This window comes from Schistocerca piceifrons, chromosome 8 (genome assembly GCF_021461385.2).
Source record: "Schistocerca piceifrons isolate TAMUIC-IGC-003096 chromosome 8, iqSchPice1.1, whole genome shotgun sequence".
Taxonomy (NCBI): Eukaryota; Metazoa; Arthropoda; class Insecta; order Orthoptera; family Acrididae; genus Schistocerca; species Schistocerca piceifrons.
Genome location: NC_060145.1, coordinates 132108413 through 132122044, shown reverse-complemented (window position 1 = coordinate 132122044; position 13632 = coordinate 132108413). Strand labels below are relative to the sequence as shown.

At 39.2% G+C, this 13632-nt stretch overlaps 1 protein-coding gene across 1 annotated transcript in view; it reads left to right on the top strand.

The window, feature by feature from the left end:
- The first annotated feature begins 1715 nt into the window (after window positions 1-1715).
- LOC124711423 (prenylated Rab acceptor protein 1) overlaps window positions 1716-13632 on the top strand; it is a 48865-nt gene continuing 36948 nt past the window's right edge. The window contains exons 1-2 of the mRNA XM_047241489.1: window positions 1716-1905; window positions 2146-2367. Of these exons, the coding sequence (XP_047097445.1) occupies window positions 1838-1905; window positions 2146-2367 (290 nt within the window). The 5' untranslated portion in view covers window positions 1716-1837. The remainder of the gene's footprint in view (window positions 1906-2145; window positions 2368-13632) is intronic.

The following is a 13632-nucleotide window of genomic DNA, read 5'->3' as shown; positions in this document are numbered from 1 at the left end:
CGGCATTCCATCAGGTGGGATTACGGAGGTGTCCGATTCCACCCATCTGCTTTGACCCATGACGTCATCAGTATGGTGGAAATGGCTACTCTAAGTGTCTGCAATATGGCGCCAATGATGTCGCTACATACACACGGCAGCAAACATGAAAATACATATAAATAAGACAATAACATCTCCCTCCTAGAATACAATCAAACTAACGGGACAACCGCGAGAAACTGAGGGTTTTAGGGAGGGGACAAGCTAAATATAACAGAAAAAAAAAACGCGCACACACACACACACACACACACACACACACACACCCCATGATCCCAAAACACACACACACACACAAAAAAAAAAAAAAAAAAAAAAAAAAAAAAAAAAAAAAAAAAAAAAAAATTATTAACGAAATCTACAGGAATTGGACACCTCCCTTGTCCTATATAGGTCAACCTCAACTGACGATACCAAAACACCAACAACTACAGCAAACAATACGGAAATTGGAATAAGACATTTCCCTTGACCATAGCTGATACCAAAAAACCAATACCTACACAAAAAACTATGAAAATTAGAATTGGTCATTCCCCTTGATCTATATAGGTCAACCATAGCTACTGATATGAAAAAATCAACACCTACCACTACGAAAAACAAAACCACAAAACACACACACACACACACACACACACACACACACACACACACACAGAGAGAGAGAGAGAGAGAGAGAGAGAGAGAGAGAGAGAGAGAGTTGGGGGTGGGAGGGACATCTAATCAAACACAGCAAGATGATATCCACAAACACAACCAACTCATAAACTCCGCGCCTTAATGACGTCACACACCATAACACCCTTACGTTATGGGTCAAAGCAGACGGGTGGAATCGTACGCTTCCATCGACCCCTTTTACTTGAATGGGTCCCTTTCTGGCACAAGGCCCACTCGCTGTGAACTTCATTATACATGTCATTTACACTATCACAATATACTAATTGTCACTGAGGCCAAAACGAGACAGAATGGTATAATTACAGAACGTCATTTTACAAACTCCGATTGCTTATTTTATTTTAAGCTAATTCTCCTTATGCATAAGAACGATATTATTACATTATATTATGATCTGAAATGTTCAGTAACTTGTGAGGAAGTTCAAACGCACACCTAACAGACCTCAAGCAGACAGCATGTTGTTATACTGCACTCCTACCGATTAGACTGCTTAAGTTTTTAATGATTTCGGTTTCTGAATGTATTTGCCAACATGATCTGAATCGCGCTAAACTTCTTTGTATCAAATAGTATATAGCCGGTCAATATAAAATAAAAATACAATTATCATTTGTGCTCACTTTCTCAGTTTCTCTTTAGTTATGACTTACCTCCCCATCACGTGAAGAATATGCATACAGTAATCCTACTACACGGTACAATTTTAGTAACTCAACGCGTTGGTTTCATGGTATTATACTTCCCTTTGGATGATATCCGCTTTTAAGCATTTACTTGGGTGTCATCTAGCCGAAGAGTAGATTGACTAAAGTATTTGACTCGCCCTTCTATTACATCCCATCGAAACACAGCTTTTCGTTGCAGAATAGTTCGAGTTTTTTTTTTCTTATTTTCTAAATAAATCTCTTGTCACTTAAGCATTTGCAGTTTTGCCCAGCCGCCATAAAAAACTGATTCGCATTTGTCTTAACTCTTGTATAAACAATGGTACAAACATTACAACAGTACAAATAATATAAGCCCGAGACAGTCTGCCACATAAATCAACACTATTAAAGGCTTTTGTACGTAAATACCGCATACGTTTTGTTTAGCTTCTGTCAGCAGTATGAACGAGATGGATATTGAGGTCAGCGGTTTAATTACTACTCAAGAGGAGAAACAGACGGGGAATAAGTACGTGAAAGACAATTTATTAATAAAAAGTATGTTAAAATTATAATCAGACAGGTGACAAAATAATATTTTAGTTAAGAAGTGCAAGTTCTTGAGGAAATGTAAAATGCTGACGGTATAATAAGGCTATGAGTGTAAAATACAGAATTCAGTGACGGGTTATAACAACAGAGCAATCACGAGAAATATATTTTCTTTCCGTTTCACGTCAAAAAATTATTGACAAGACTATGCAATCAGTATGTTCCAGTTGCCAGCCAACATTTTGTTATCCCCACCCGCTGCCCGTGAATGGTTCGGGAAGCGTAAGGAAACTGTTAGACCATGGATGGTTTTCATCAACACATCAAACTTCCAGGCCCCACGGAGCTTGCCCAGACTGACAAGGAGAATTGTGAAGAACATCGAGTATTTTCAAAGCAATTATCTGTTTGTATTCGTTGGTGTTGTGTTATACTGCCTGTAAGTAAATCGAGATATTCGTTTTAGCTACAGACCTTTTAATAATACATAGCTTTTGTACTGTACAATGTTAATCTTGCCCTAGTGTGTACCGAAGATAGCACATTTTTAACAGTTTTTTTTGTGTGTGTGTGTGTGTGTGTGTGTGTGTGTGTGTGTGTGTGTGTGTGTGTGTAGGGTGGGGGTGGGGGTGGGGGGTAGCTTAGCACAGATGCCATTAAAAAAGGCCTACTTAGAAGCCATTAAAGCAGGGCTACTTAGAATACACCTGTTATATGTACAGGAGGGTGAGGCTTGAGTGGTCACCTAAAACAGCTCTGAAAGCTACCTGGAATACATAGCTTGGAAACCCATTCATGATGGAAGTATATTGGATCTAATGGCAACAAATAGACCTGCCCTATTTGACAAGGCCCACATAAAAACTGGTATCAGTGATCATGAAGTTGTTGTGGCAACAATGATTACGAAAGTACAAAGGGCAACGAAAGCAAGCAGAAAGATATATGTGTTCAGTAAACTGGGTCTAAAATGAATAGTGTCATATCTCAATAATGAACTTGAAACCTCCAGCGCAGGCCAGGAGCATGTAGAGGAACTATGGCTCAAGTTTAAAAGAATATTTGACCATGTTATGGATAGATATTTACCCAGAAGAATAGTTTGTAATGGGAGGGACCCTCCACAGTATACAGTCACTGTTAAGAAACTTCTAAAGGAACAGAGACTACTGCATAATAGGTGTAAAACAAAGCACAGAGCTTTAGATAGAGATATGGTGGAAAAAACGTGTTCGGTTGTCAAGATGATATCAGTGAGTATTGTAGCAGAATATTATCAAATGATCTTTCACAAGAAATTCTGGTGTATGTAAAGGTTATTAGTGGCATCAAAGTTAGTGTCCAGTCTGTAGCAAAGGAGACAGGAACTGAAATTGAGTGTAGCAAAACAGAAGCTGAAATGCTTATCTCTGATTTCAAATGTCCCTTTACAAAGGAAAATCCAAATAAAATGCCCCACTTGAATCCTAGTGCCACTGAAGAGATGAATGAAATCAGTAGTAAGGTCAATAGTGTTGAGAAATAGCTGAAATCATTGTAACTGACCAAAGGTCCAGGGCCCAGTGGAATCTCTTTCAGATTATATTCTGAATTTGCGGCCAAGTTAGCCCCTTTTCTAATTACAACCTGTCACTGATTCCTCAAACCAAAAAACCGTGCCCTTTAGTTGGAAGAAAGCACTGGTCACACCCCTCTGCATGGCGGGTAGTAGAAGTGATCCATAAAACTACTGTCCAATATCTTTGACATCAATTTGAGTCTTAGGACATATTCTGAGCTCAAACATAATGAGGCGTCTTGAACAGAATGGCCTCCTGTATGCCAAACGGCTTGGATTCTGAAAACATTGGTCATGTGAAACCCAACTTGCACTAGTTGGTTAGTAACTTTTCTCACATGACATACTGAAAGTCTTGTATCCATACAGTCGGGTAGATGCAGTATTTCTTGATTTCCGAAAAGCATTTGCCTCAGTACCATACCTATCAAAAGTATGATCACATTTGTTATCAAGTGAAACTCGTGATTACATTGAGGAGTTTTTGGCAGGGAGAGGGGCAGCATGTTATCTTGAATGGAGAGTCATTAACAGATGCAGAAGTAACTTCAGGTGTGTCCAAAGGAAGCGCATTTCAACACTTGCTGTTTGTGTTGTATATTAATAACCTTGTGGACAACATTAATAATAACCTCAGACTTTTTACAGGTGATGCAGTCATCTGTATTTAAGTATTGTCTGAAATAAGCTTTGTAAATATTGAGTTAGGTCTTGCTAAGATTTCAAAGTGGTGCAAAGACTGACAATGCATTTTAAGTGTTCAGAAATTTAAAATTGTGCACTTCACAAAACTAAAAAAAGTGTAGTATCCTATGACTATAATTCAATGAGTCACAGTTGGGATTTGGCCAACTCATACAAATATCCGAGTGTAACACTTTGTAGGCATATGAAATGGAATGATGACATAGGCTCAGTTGTGAGTAAAGCTGGCGGTAGACTTGTGTTTATTGGTGGAATACTGGGGAAGTGCAATCAGTCTACAAAGGAGATTGCTTACAAATCACTCATACAATCCCTTCTAGACTATTGCTAAAATATGTGGCACCTTTGCAGATAGGGCTAACAAGGGACATTGAATGTATACAGAGAAGAGCAGCAAGAATGGTCACATGTTTGTTTGACCCATGGAAGAGTTTTACACTGATGCTCAAGAAATTGAAGTGGCAGGCAGTTAGAGATAATCATAAATTATCTCAAGAATGTCTACTAACAAAATTTCAAAAACCAACTTTAAATGATTACTCAAGGAATATGCTACAACCATCTATGTATCACTCACATGGCAATTGTGAGGATAAGATAGAATAATTACAGCACACACAGAGGCATTCAGATAATCATTCTTCCTGCACTCTGATCATGAATGGAATGGGAAGAATGCCTAATAATGGGTACAGTGGGACATACCTCTGCCACGCATGTGGGGTAGTGGTTTGCAGATTATGGGTGTAGATGTAAATGTAGACACTTTGTTTCATGAATCTGAAATCTATTTGAGGCAGATTTTTGGAGTTTGACATCTTTGGGTTAACCAGTTTGCACAGTAAGAGGAGTAAAGTAATTCTTTGCATGTTCAACATTTTGACTACCTGCCCAAATTTACCTAATCGCAGGATAAGTGTGATCACTGGCTAAACTGCATGAGGTAAAAGCAGACAGCATGTTTTTGATACAAATGAGCCCAAATTTCTCCCAACAAGTTTTATTTATTCCTTTATAAGTGTCATAAACATCAAAATTAACCTGTGGGATATTTTTAACGAATAATGAACATTTCAAAATCAATATTAAACTGCAGCATCCTCCCTTGCCTTTGTATCCCAGTCATTTTTGTGAAGGGTAGGTGACAGATAATATCAGACCTCTTCACTACTGACTCATCTGGGACAACAGGGAACACAAATTCTGAGCCTTTTTTCTGCAGATAGGTAACATACACTTGCCCTAACCCAGCTGTATTGCTAAGATGGCCAACATAATATAAAAAGTCTTCTTGGTGTTCAAATGATCCAAAACAAAATCATCAGACCTCACTTCACCATCTGTCAACTTTTGTAAGGTTGGGCTTCATCATCTCTTTCACAGCATCCCTCATCCTCAGATTCTGGCACAATGGATGAAAGGGTTTCTGGTTCACTGTCTGTATCATTACCAATTTTATTTTTTGCAGAAATGATCAATTCCTTCTTGCTTTGGAATTAAGTCTTCTTTAGTGATGTTGCTATTTTACCCACCACTGCTGCTTCCAACTTGTCTTCGACTAGAGTACTAGTGTAAACTGCAAGATTTCTTTTGCCTTGGTGTTTATTGCCTCATAGCTTTTGGGAAAGGTCTTCAGCCTTCAAGAGTTGGAATTTCAGTTTTGCTTGCACCTGAAGTGGAAGGTGAAGCATCACACAAAGTTGCAGGTTCCGCAGTAGGTAGGGTGACCAGCTCTCCCGTAATTCCTGGGATCTCCGAAATTATAGCAATTTTTTTTTAATCCTTTTGCTTTCGGCTCTGTTATTGACTGCCTGTTTCTCCCATATATTTTGTCAGTGATTACTGTAATAAATATTAATCCTGCAAAGTATTGTCAATAGTTCAGATTCGCTGACTGACAGATCTGGAAAAGTTTTTGTATAATAATGGATACTATTCAACAATTGTCTTTTTTCTGTTTTCACTTAGCTAGGCCCTACTCATCTTTTTGAAGTAAACTTCTTTTACCACTTTTTGAACCTTTTCTACGTCAATATTAGCATTGCCAGCTTCATTGATATATGTCCTCACCATCTACAATATACATATTTTACTCGAACTCATTTATAAAAGTATGTTTATGTAACTGAATGTTGGCCTCTGTTCTTAATTGGAATTGGGGTAACAGTGGACACTGTTCCCACTTACGCCTCTTCAACTGTCCACACTTGCCCCGAGGGTCATTTTGGATATGAAACGAAATTGTAGTGTTATATATGTTTGACATTGCATTGGGAGCGATCTAAAGGCTATAATACTCTTGAAGAATCAAGTTGCCAAGTTTCATAGTAATTCTTTTTATTACTATTACCAGTTTTGACATATTACACTTTCATCATCAGATCTTGTAACATTATTAGGTGTTCCTTCATTTAACGACACTGAAAGTCACGAAGTGATGTTGCATTACATTGCAATAAAAATGACAGGGGTAATCAGAACGTCATAAATAAAATACTACAAAATTAAAACGTACATGTTATGCTGATGCCCCAGCATACACTGTATTTTATTTGTAACATGCTGCTGATCTCTGCCGCTTTTTATTTAAAAGTTTGACACAACATTGCCATATGATTTCCAGTGTTGTAAAAAACATCTAATAACGTTATAAGATCCTATGATGAAGCATGGACCTGTCAAAACCAGTAATAGTAATAAAGAGAATTACTAGCGATCTTGGCAAAGTTGATTCTTCAAGAATAATACAGACAGTTGGAATGTATTACAGGGTGATTATAATTAAAGTTAAACTTTCAAACCGTTGTAGAAATAATGCCACTGGTGAGAATGATGTCAAATTGCAACAGACTATTATTGGAGGAGGAGGGGCAGGAAAATATATGGCAGAAGAAAAACAAATAGTTACAAAATGTAGCAATAGGTGGCACTGTAAGCATCATAATTTAATAGTGGTTGACTACAAATGACAAATGAATCGTACAACATGCCTAAGGTGTATGTTTGACATTAAACAAACTGTACTACTCAGTGTACAAGGGTGCACAGGTGTGATACTATTAGTTACATAAGCCCATCCACCACAGCAAGACACCGAGCGAGGTGGCGCTGTGGTTAGACACTAGACTCGCATTCGGGAGGACGATGGTTCAATCCCGCGTCCGGCCATCCTGATTTAGGTTTTCCGTGATTTCCCTAAATCACTCCAGGCAAATGCCGGGATGGTTCCTCTGAAAGGGCACGGCCGACTTCCTTCCCCATCCTTCCCTAATCCGATGAGACCGATGACCACGCTGTCTGGTCTCCTTCCCCAAAACAACCAACCACAGCAAGGTCATATCACATCAGATGGGAGAAATCGGTTTTCAATTGCCCTGAGGCCAAAAACTGGATAAAAAGTATCAATCAAAATCATATCAGATTATTAATTTCCGTGTGCTGGTACAAAACATGTTAAATATGCTGTCCACCATTTTCTGCAACATGTTGAAATCGAGAAACAACATGTTCCACAACTGATCAGTGTTTCTGGGGTCATGTGCAGAATGTGTTGCGCAGTGTGTGCCTTCAATGCAGCTAAGTTTGCAATCAGAACACTGAACACAACATCTTTCAGATTCCCCACAGCCAGAAGTCACGCAGATTAAGATCAGGTGATTGGGACAGCCAGGCTGTAGGGAAATGGCAGCTAATAATTCTAGCATTACCGAAATGCCACTTCAGCAGCTGCTTAACTGGATTTTCAATGTGCGGAAGTGTGCCATCTTGCATAAAAATGATCCCATTCACACATCCATGCTGTTGGAGAGTTGGAATGGCATGGTTTGCTGTTGGAGAGTTGGAATGACATGGTTGTGCAAAAGACACTCATAGCACTTACCTGTGACGATACAAGTAACAGGACTGGAAGCACCTGTCTCTTCGAAAAAATATGGCCCTATGATAAATGATGCCGTAAATCCACACCACACAGTGACCTTTTCAGGATGAAGTGATACTGGTTGATTTGCATGTGGACTTTCCGTTGCCCATATTTAACAATTCTGTGTATTGACATATCCTGTCAGATGGAAGTGGACTTTGTCTGTCCACAAGATCTTCTATGGCCAATCAGTGTCCACTTCCGTGTGAGCAAGAAATTCTAAAGCAAAGGTCTCTCTTGCTGGCAGGTCAACAGGAAGCAATCCGTGCACATGGGTAATTTTGAATGGATAGCAAAGAAGGATGTTGCTTAGGATTTTACGCATCATGCTCACGGGTAGGTCTAATGTTCGGGCAATTCTCCGTGCACTACATGTTTGCACACCACGACTCACTCCTCCCACGCTGCTGTGGCCACTGCTTCCACTGACAACGAATCAATTTGTTTCCTCCCTCTACCAGGTTGCACACCAAAAGAACCCGTCTCTTCAAATTTCCGAATCATTTTCTCTAGCCCCATGGCAGTCATCGAACCAATGCCTTTTTCAAACCCTTAAGTGTCCCGAACTTCTGCAGAGTGACATGTGCACAGTCATCATTCTTGCAATACAGATTTACAAGCAGAGCACGATTCTGCATTGAGACAGTCATGGCGAACACCGCAGATGTGAAAAGAGGAAAAGCCATGTACCCGGCGTGTTTATATCAACTTCAATGGGTCGTGCGCGTGACAAGTGTTTTATTTATGTATTCTGACACATTCAGCACCATCTATTGATCAATTTTTGCTCTATTTTTTCTCCTGCCATACGTTTTCCCCCCTTCTCCAATAATGTTCCATTGCAATTTGACATTATTCTGGCCAGTGGTGTTATTTCTACTGCATTTTGAAAGTTTAACTTTAATTATGTATATTTAGATGAAATGTTACACAAGAAACCAATAGGGTACTGTTTATAGATTCATAAACCACAACTTAAAATATTTTCTGTACTAATCTTTTGAAATAATCTTGAAATTTATTTGCCAAAAAACTCATAGACAAAAGGACTGAAATTGTATTTTAACTTCTCATGTTTGCAACCATAACTGGACTGGTGCAACATTGTGTCTAATTGTGTACTACAACCTGAGGAACTATCAACAGGATTATACAATTATTTCAAAGATTATTTCAGACTTATTCTGTGTCCACTCTCACTCCATGTTTACACTTGTCCACTCTCACTCCATGTTTACACTAGCCATGTTCTTCCCTATGTACGTTTACAGGAAATAGGGCCTACTTATGAGAGGAATATGATAGAGAATCCCAACCCCAAATAAATCTAGGTTGTGGCAATAGTGTATCTGTGGCATGCATAGCCTAAGGTCTAGGTTAAATTGGAAAGTGATAATTTAGTTGTGAGTTGATGAAGTCAATGAATGTAAATGCGAAATTCAGGTTGTGGTAACAAATTGATCTGTACTGATTTCACACTTATACTTGGCCACTGAACAGAGGATGCTGGGAGCAGAAGCTTGCAACTGGCTCATAGCACATTGGCTGATGAGACAAGTGCCACCACCTTGAGCAACTAGTTTATAGTATATAAAAGAAATGAACATGTAATGGATTAATGCGTCGTAGAAGTTTTTATGAGTTGCTAGAAGGATCAGTTACAGCCTATTCACTCATTGTTGTAAATATTATTAACAGTCACTACACAAAACAGCATATATGGGATACTCGATATCCACAACAGCTACTTATTGTTATGGGGCATCATACTGTTGCATAGCTATGGTTGACGCTGAGTGTAAACATTCCCAAGTGTCACGAAGTCAGCCAACTTGCACCAATTTTAAAGAGGACAAGTGAAAGTGTGCAGTCAGTAGCATTTCGTAATGTTTACATTCATGCCATATTTAACACATTTTGCTGTATATAACACTTTTTGTTATAAAAGCCTAAAACTGCAAATTAATTTAAAAAAAAACAACTGTAAATTAGATCCCGGACAAGTCTCCAACAAGTGTTTCGGTGTATGTTGCACAGATATATCATACATAAACAGGAAAAGTGCAATGGGTTCCACTAAGGAATTAGGCACTTCCTATGTTGATACATGTAATACTGTATTTTTATCATGTATGTCAGTTGGTACCTTATGGTAGATCTACATCTATATCCATCCTGTCTAAACCACTGTGAAATTCCATTAATGTATGATACACAGGAAGAATGTGTTCCCTCCCATTCTCACAGATGCTAATGGGAAGTTGTTGAATTACACTTAAGTAACTATTTCTCTATCCGTTTACACCCATTATATCCAACAATGATTGAAAAGAAGCTGCCAAGATGGGCACTCGGAAATGCAAATGAGATGTTGTAAATTAACTGACTATCTTCAATAAAATTCTTCAGGGTATCAGCCCGCATCGTCATAATTTCAAAATGCGCCAACGTTTCGGTCAGCGTTGCAGCTAGCCTTCATCAGGGCCTTACGTTAACTGCTAAATGAACACACTTGGTTCCTTAAATAGCTGCACGAGAAAACCGTGTCATTACTTGATTGGCTGTAAAAGGAGGAGGAGGAGGGGTGAAAGGTATGCTTTATTGGTGTTATTATCTGTCATTGGCTGAAATAGCTGTTTTCTATTGGTCTTTATATTAATCCACCCCATTGGAGGAGACGGACGAATAGCGAACAGGTGATGGCTGTGATGTCACACTGTTTCCATGCTGTCCAGAAGCCGGCTGCGGCGTGCCATTGCTTTGTGTGCTCGCGACCACTACTGCAGCTCTCCGCGTGTCTGCATGGGCCGCCACGGCTCTGCCGCCGCTCCGTAGCCCTGCTATTGCAGGCAGCCAAGACCTCGGAAGCTTGTACCCGTCCTCTCTATTCATGTTGGCAGGTCTTTTGGCTATTTTGAAGAAGACAACGGCCGCGGAAGCCTACGCTTACATTTAACTGACTATGTTTCTTCTCTGACACAGCACTCAGAAATGGGTGGTCTCATTGATACAAAGTACCACAGATGAACACATTTCTCAATCTGTAGGCCTGTTGTGAAGGCCATCAATTACATTTTGAAGTGAAATTTTGCAGTTCTGCAATTTATTTATTTGTTCATTTATAAGCTGGTACAGGCTTGCAGTTGTATGCAGATTTATATGTGGACTAATTACAGACAGCCTAGTAACATTTTTGGTAGCAAGGGCTAAACACTATTTAATCATTAATGAGAGCAATTATTCCACTACATCAACAATGGTATGAGAGCTAATGGTGAGTATATATGTGTGATGTTTAATATGAAATGGAAATATCCAGAGCACCCATAATAGCAAAGCAACTGGAAATTTAGTGAAAGGCACAGACGCCACCAATTGGGATCCAGGATTTTGTCACTATAGATGTGTTGTTGGAAAGAGTAGTTCAGACCAGACCAGCAACTGGATTTTCCGTAGTCTTTGACTCCAACACTTGAACACACCAGGTTTCATACCTTTCAAGATCTTAAGAGATCTTACTTATTCCCTTAACCCAAATCTGGCAGACAGAAGAATTTCTTCATTCATGGATGAGAGCAATACTAGTACTTTTAAAATGTTGGATTGACCTCTATACCTCAATGGTTATTGTAAGACTGCCCTCACTAGCTGCAGAGGAAAGAAATCATACTGGGTTATGAACTGCCTGACCTCAGTAAATTCTTGAATTGAGACAGATCTTATATATTGTTCTGTTGCCACATTCTATACCATAAAAGTTTATCATGAATACGATCTATGGGCCAAGTTACTATGTAACTAACGTATGGACTGAGCAGTGTGGTGCAAATGTTAAGACCCTGAACTTGCGTGTAGGAGGAGCAAATCCCCATCCAGATTTAGATTCTCAATAGTGTCCCTAAAAAGTAAGTGCTGAGATCATTGCTTTGAAAAGGACATGGTACATTTCCTTCTTCACTCTTATATAATCCATGCCTTTGCTTTCTCACTAGCTTTGTACTCTTCCTGTTGCTTTATTCCTTCAGATTTAGAAGTTATGTCTGACAGACCTCTACTGCTGCTGTCCCTCTGCTGGTTGAAAGAATATCAGTACACAGTGGATTCTAATATTCAACAGATTGTGTAGGCATGTAGGAAGAACAACAATGTTGTTCTAGCATGCGCTGGAGCTTACACTTCAGCTTTAGCACATTGTTATTTATCATCATCGCAGTGCGGGGTAGCTGAGCAGTCTCGGGCATCTTGTCACGGTTCATGCAGCTCCTCCCATCGGAGGTTCGAGTCCTCCCTCAGGCGTGGGTGTGTGTGTTGTCCTTAGCGTAAGTTAGTTTAATTTAGATTAAGTAGTGTGTAAGCCTAGGGACCGATGGCCTCAGCAGTTTGGTCCCATAGTCCTTACCACAAATTTCTAAATTTATTTACCATCATCAGTATCTTGATATGCTTTCCCATGCACACTGACTGTGCGCAGCTTATGGTGATGCAGCTGTTACCACACACATCTCACATTCTGAAGGAGTGGGGCTCACATTCAAGACCATCCACCCAGATTTATTTATTTTAAGGTATCCCTAAATCACTTAAAGTGAATGCCAGGATAGTTCCTTTGAAAAGGACACTGTTGATGGCCTTACTTTTCCCTGACCTGGTTCTGCTTGTTCTCCATCTATAATGACTGCAATGTTGAACTGACATTAAACTCTAATCTTCCTTCTTTTCTTGGTGTGTGGCTAATCTATAATTCATATGTTTTGAAAATTGTGGACACTATTCTGAGTATGTTAAATTTTGAGAGATTTCTGAGCTGCTTATTTGCTTATAAGCTGATGTCACCATCACATCTAAGGTACTTTAACTTGAAACTTCCAGTAGTGTCTTATCTTCTGGTGTGTTGAGCAGACAACACAACTGCTCTTGGTTCACAAAGCCTTCATGCAGTGCTGGCTAGACAGTGGGTATCAGGTGTATAAAATGGTAACACTTACATGACATAAGATAATCAATTCTATTCACTGGGGATGTATTAGGCTGAACGTAGTTGCTTACAGGAGTAACCACACTGTCGGTCCCTGCTTAGCCAAGCAGCCTCAGCTGCCTCTGTAATATAAGTTCTGTCTGATTTGCAGTCACTTGTTTTGTCTTGTAAAACCTCCTGTGGAAAAAATTTTCTCATTAAGTCAATATCCACATAAACATCTGATTTTCATACAAGTCAAGATCTAATGGCACTTAGTTTGCATCAAATCTCAGTACTCAGTGAGGAATGGAACTTACTGTCACTCTTGATACTTTGGAAGCCTTACTTCTGCACTTATTAGGATATCGTTAAATTATTGTTTTTTAACTTATTATATTAACATTACAGTTATATGCCAATGTACATTGAAGTATCTGATGCTGCTTTTCCATTTTCACTTTGCAGCATCCTTGAAATCTGCTCACCTGGTGAATTCCCCAATTATAACACATTATAAGGCTTTGGAGTTAATGATTTATATTTAAACTATGAAATTCCTCAT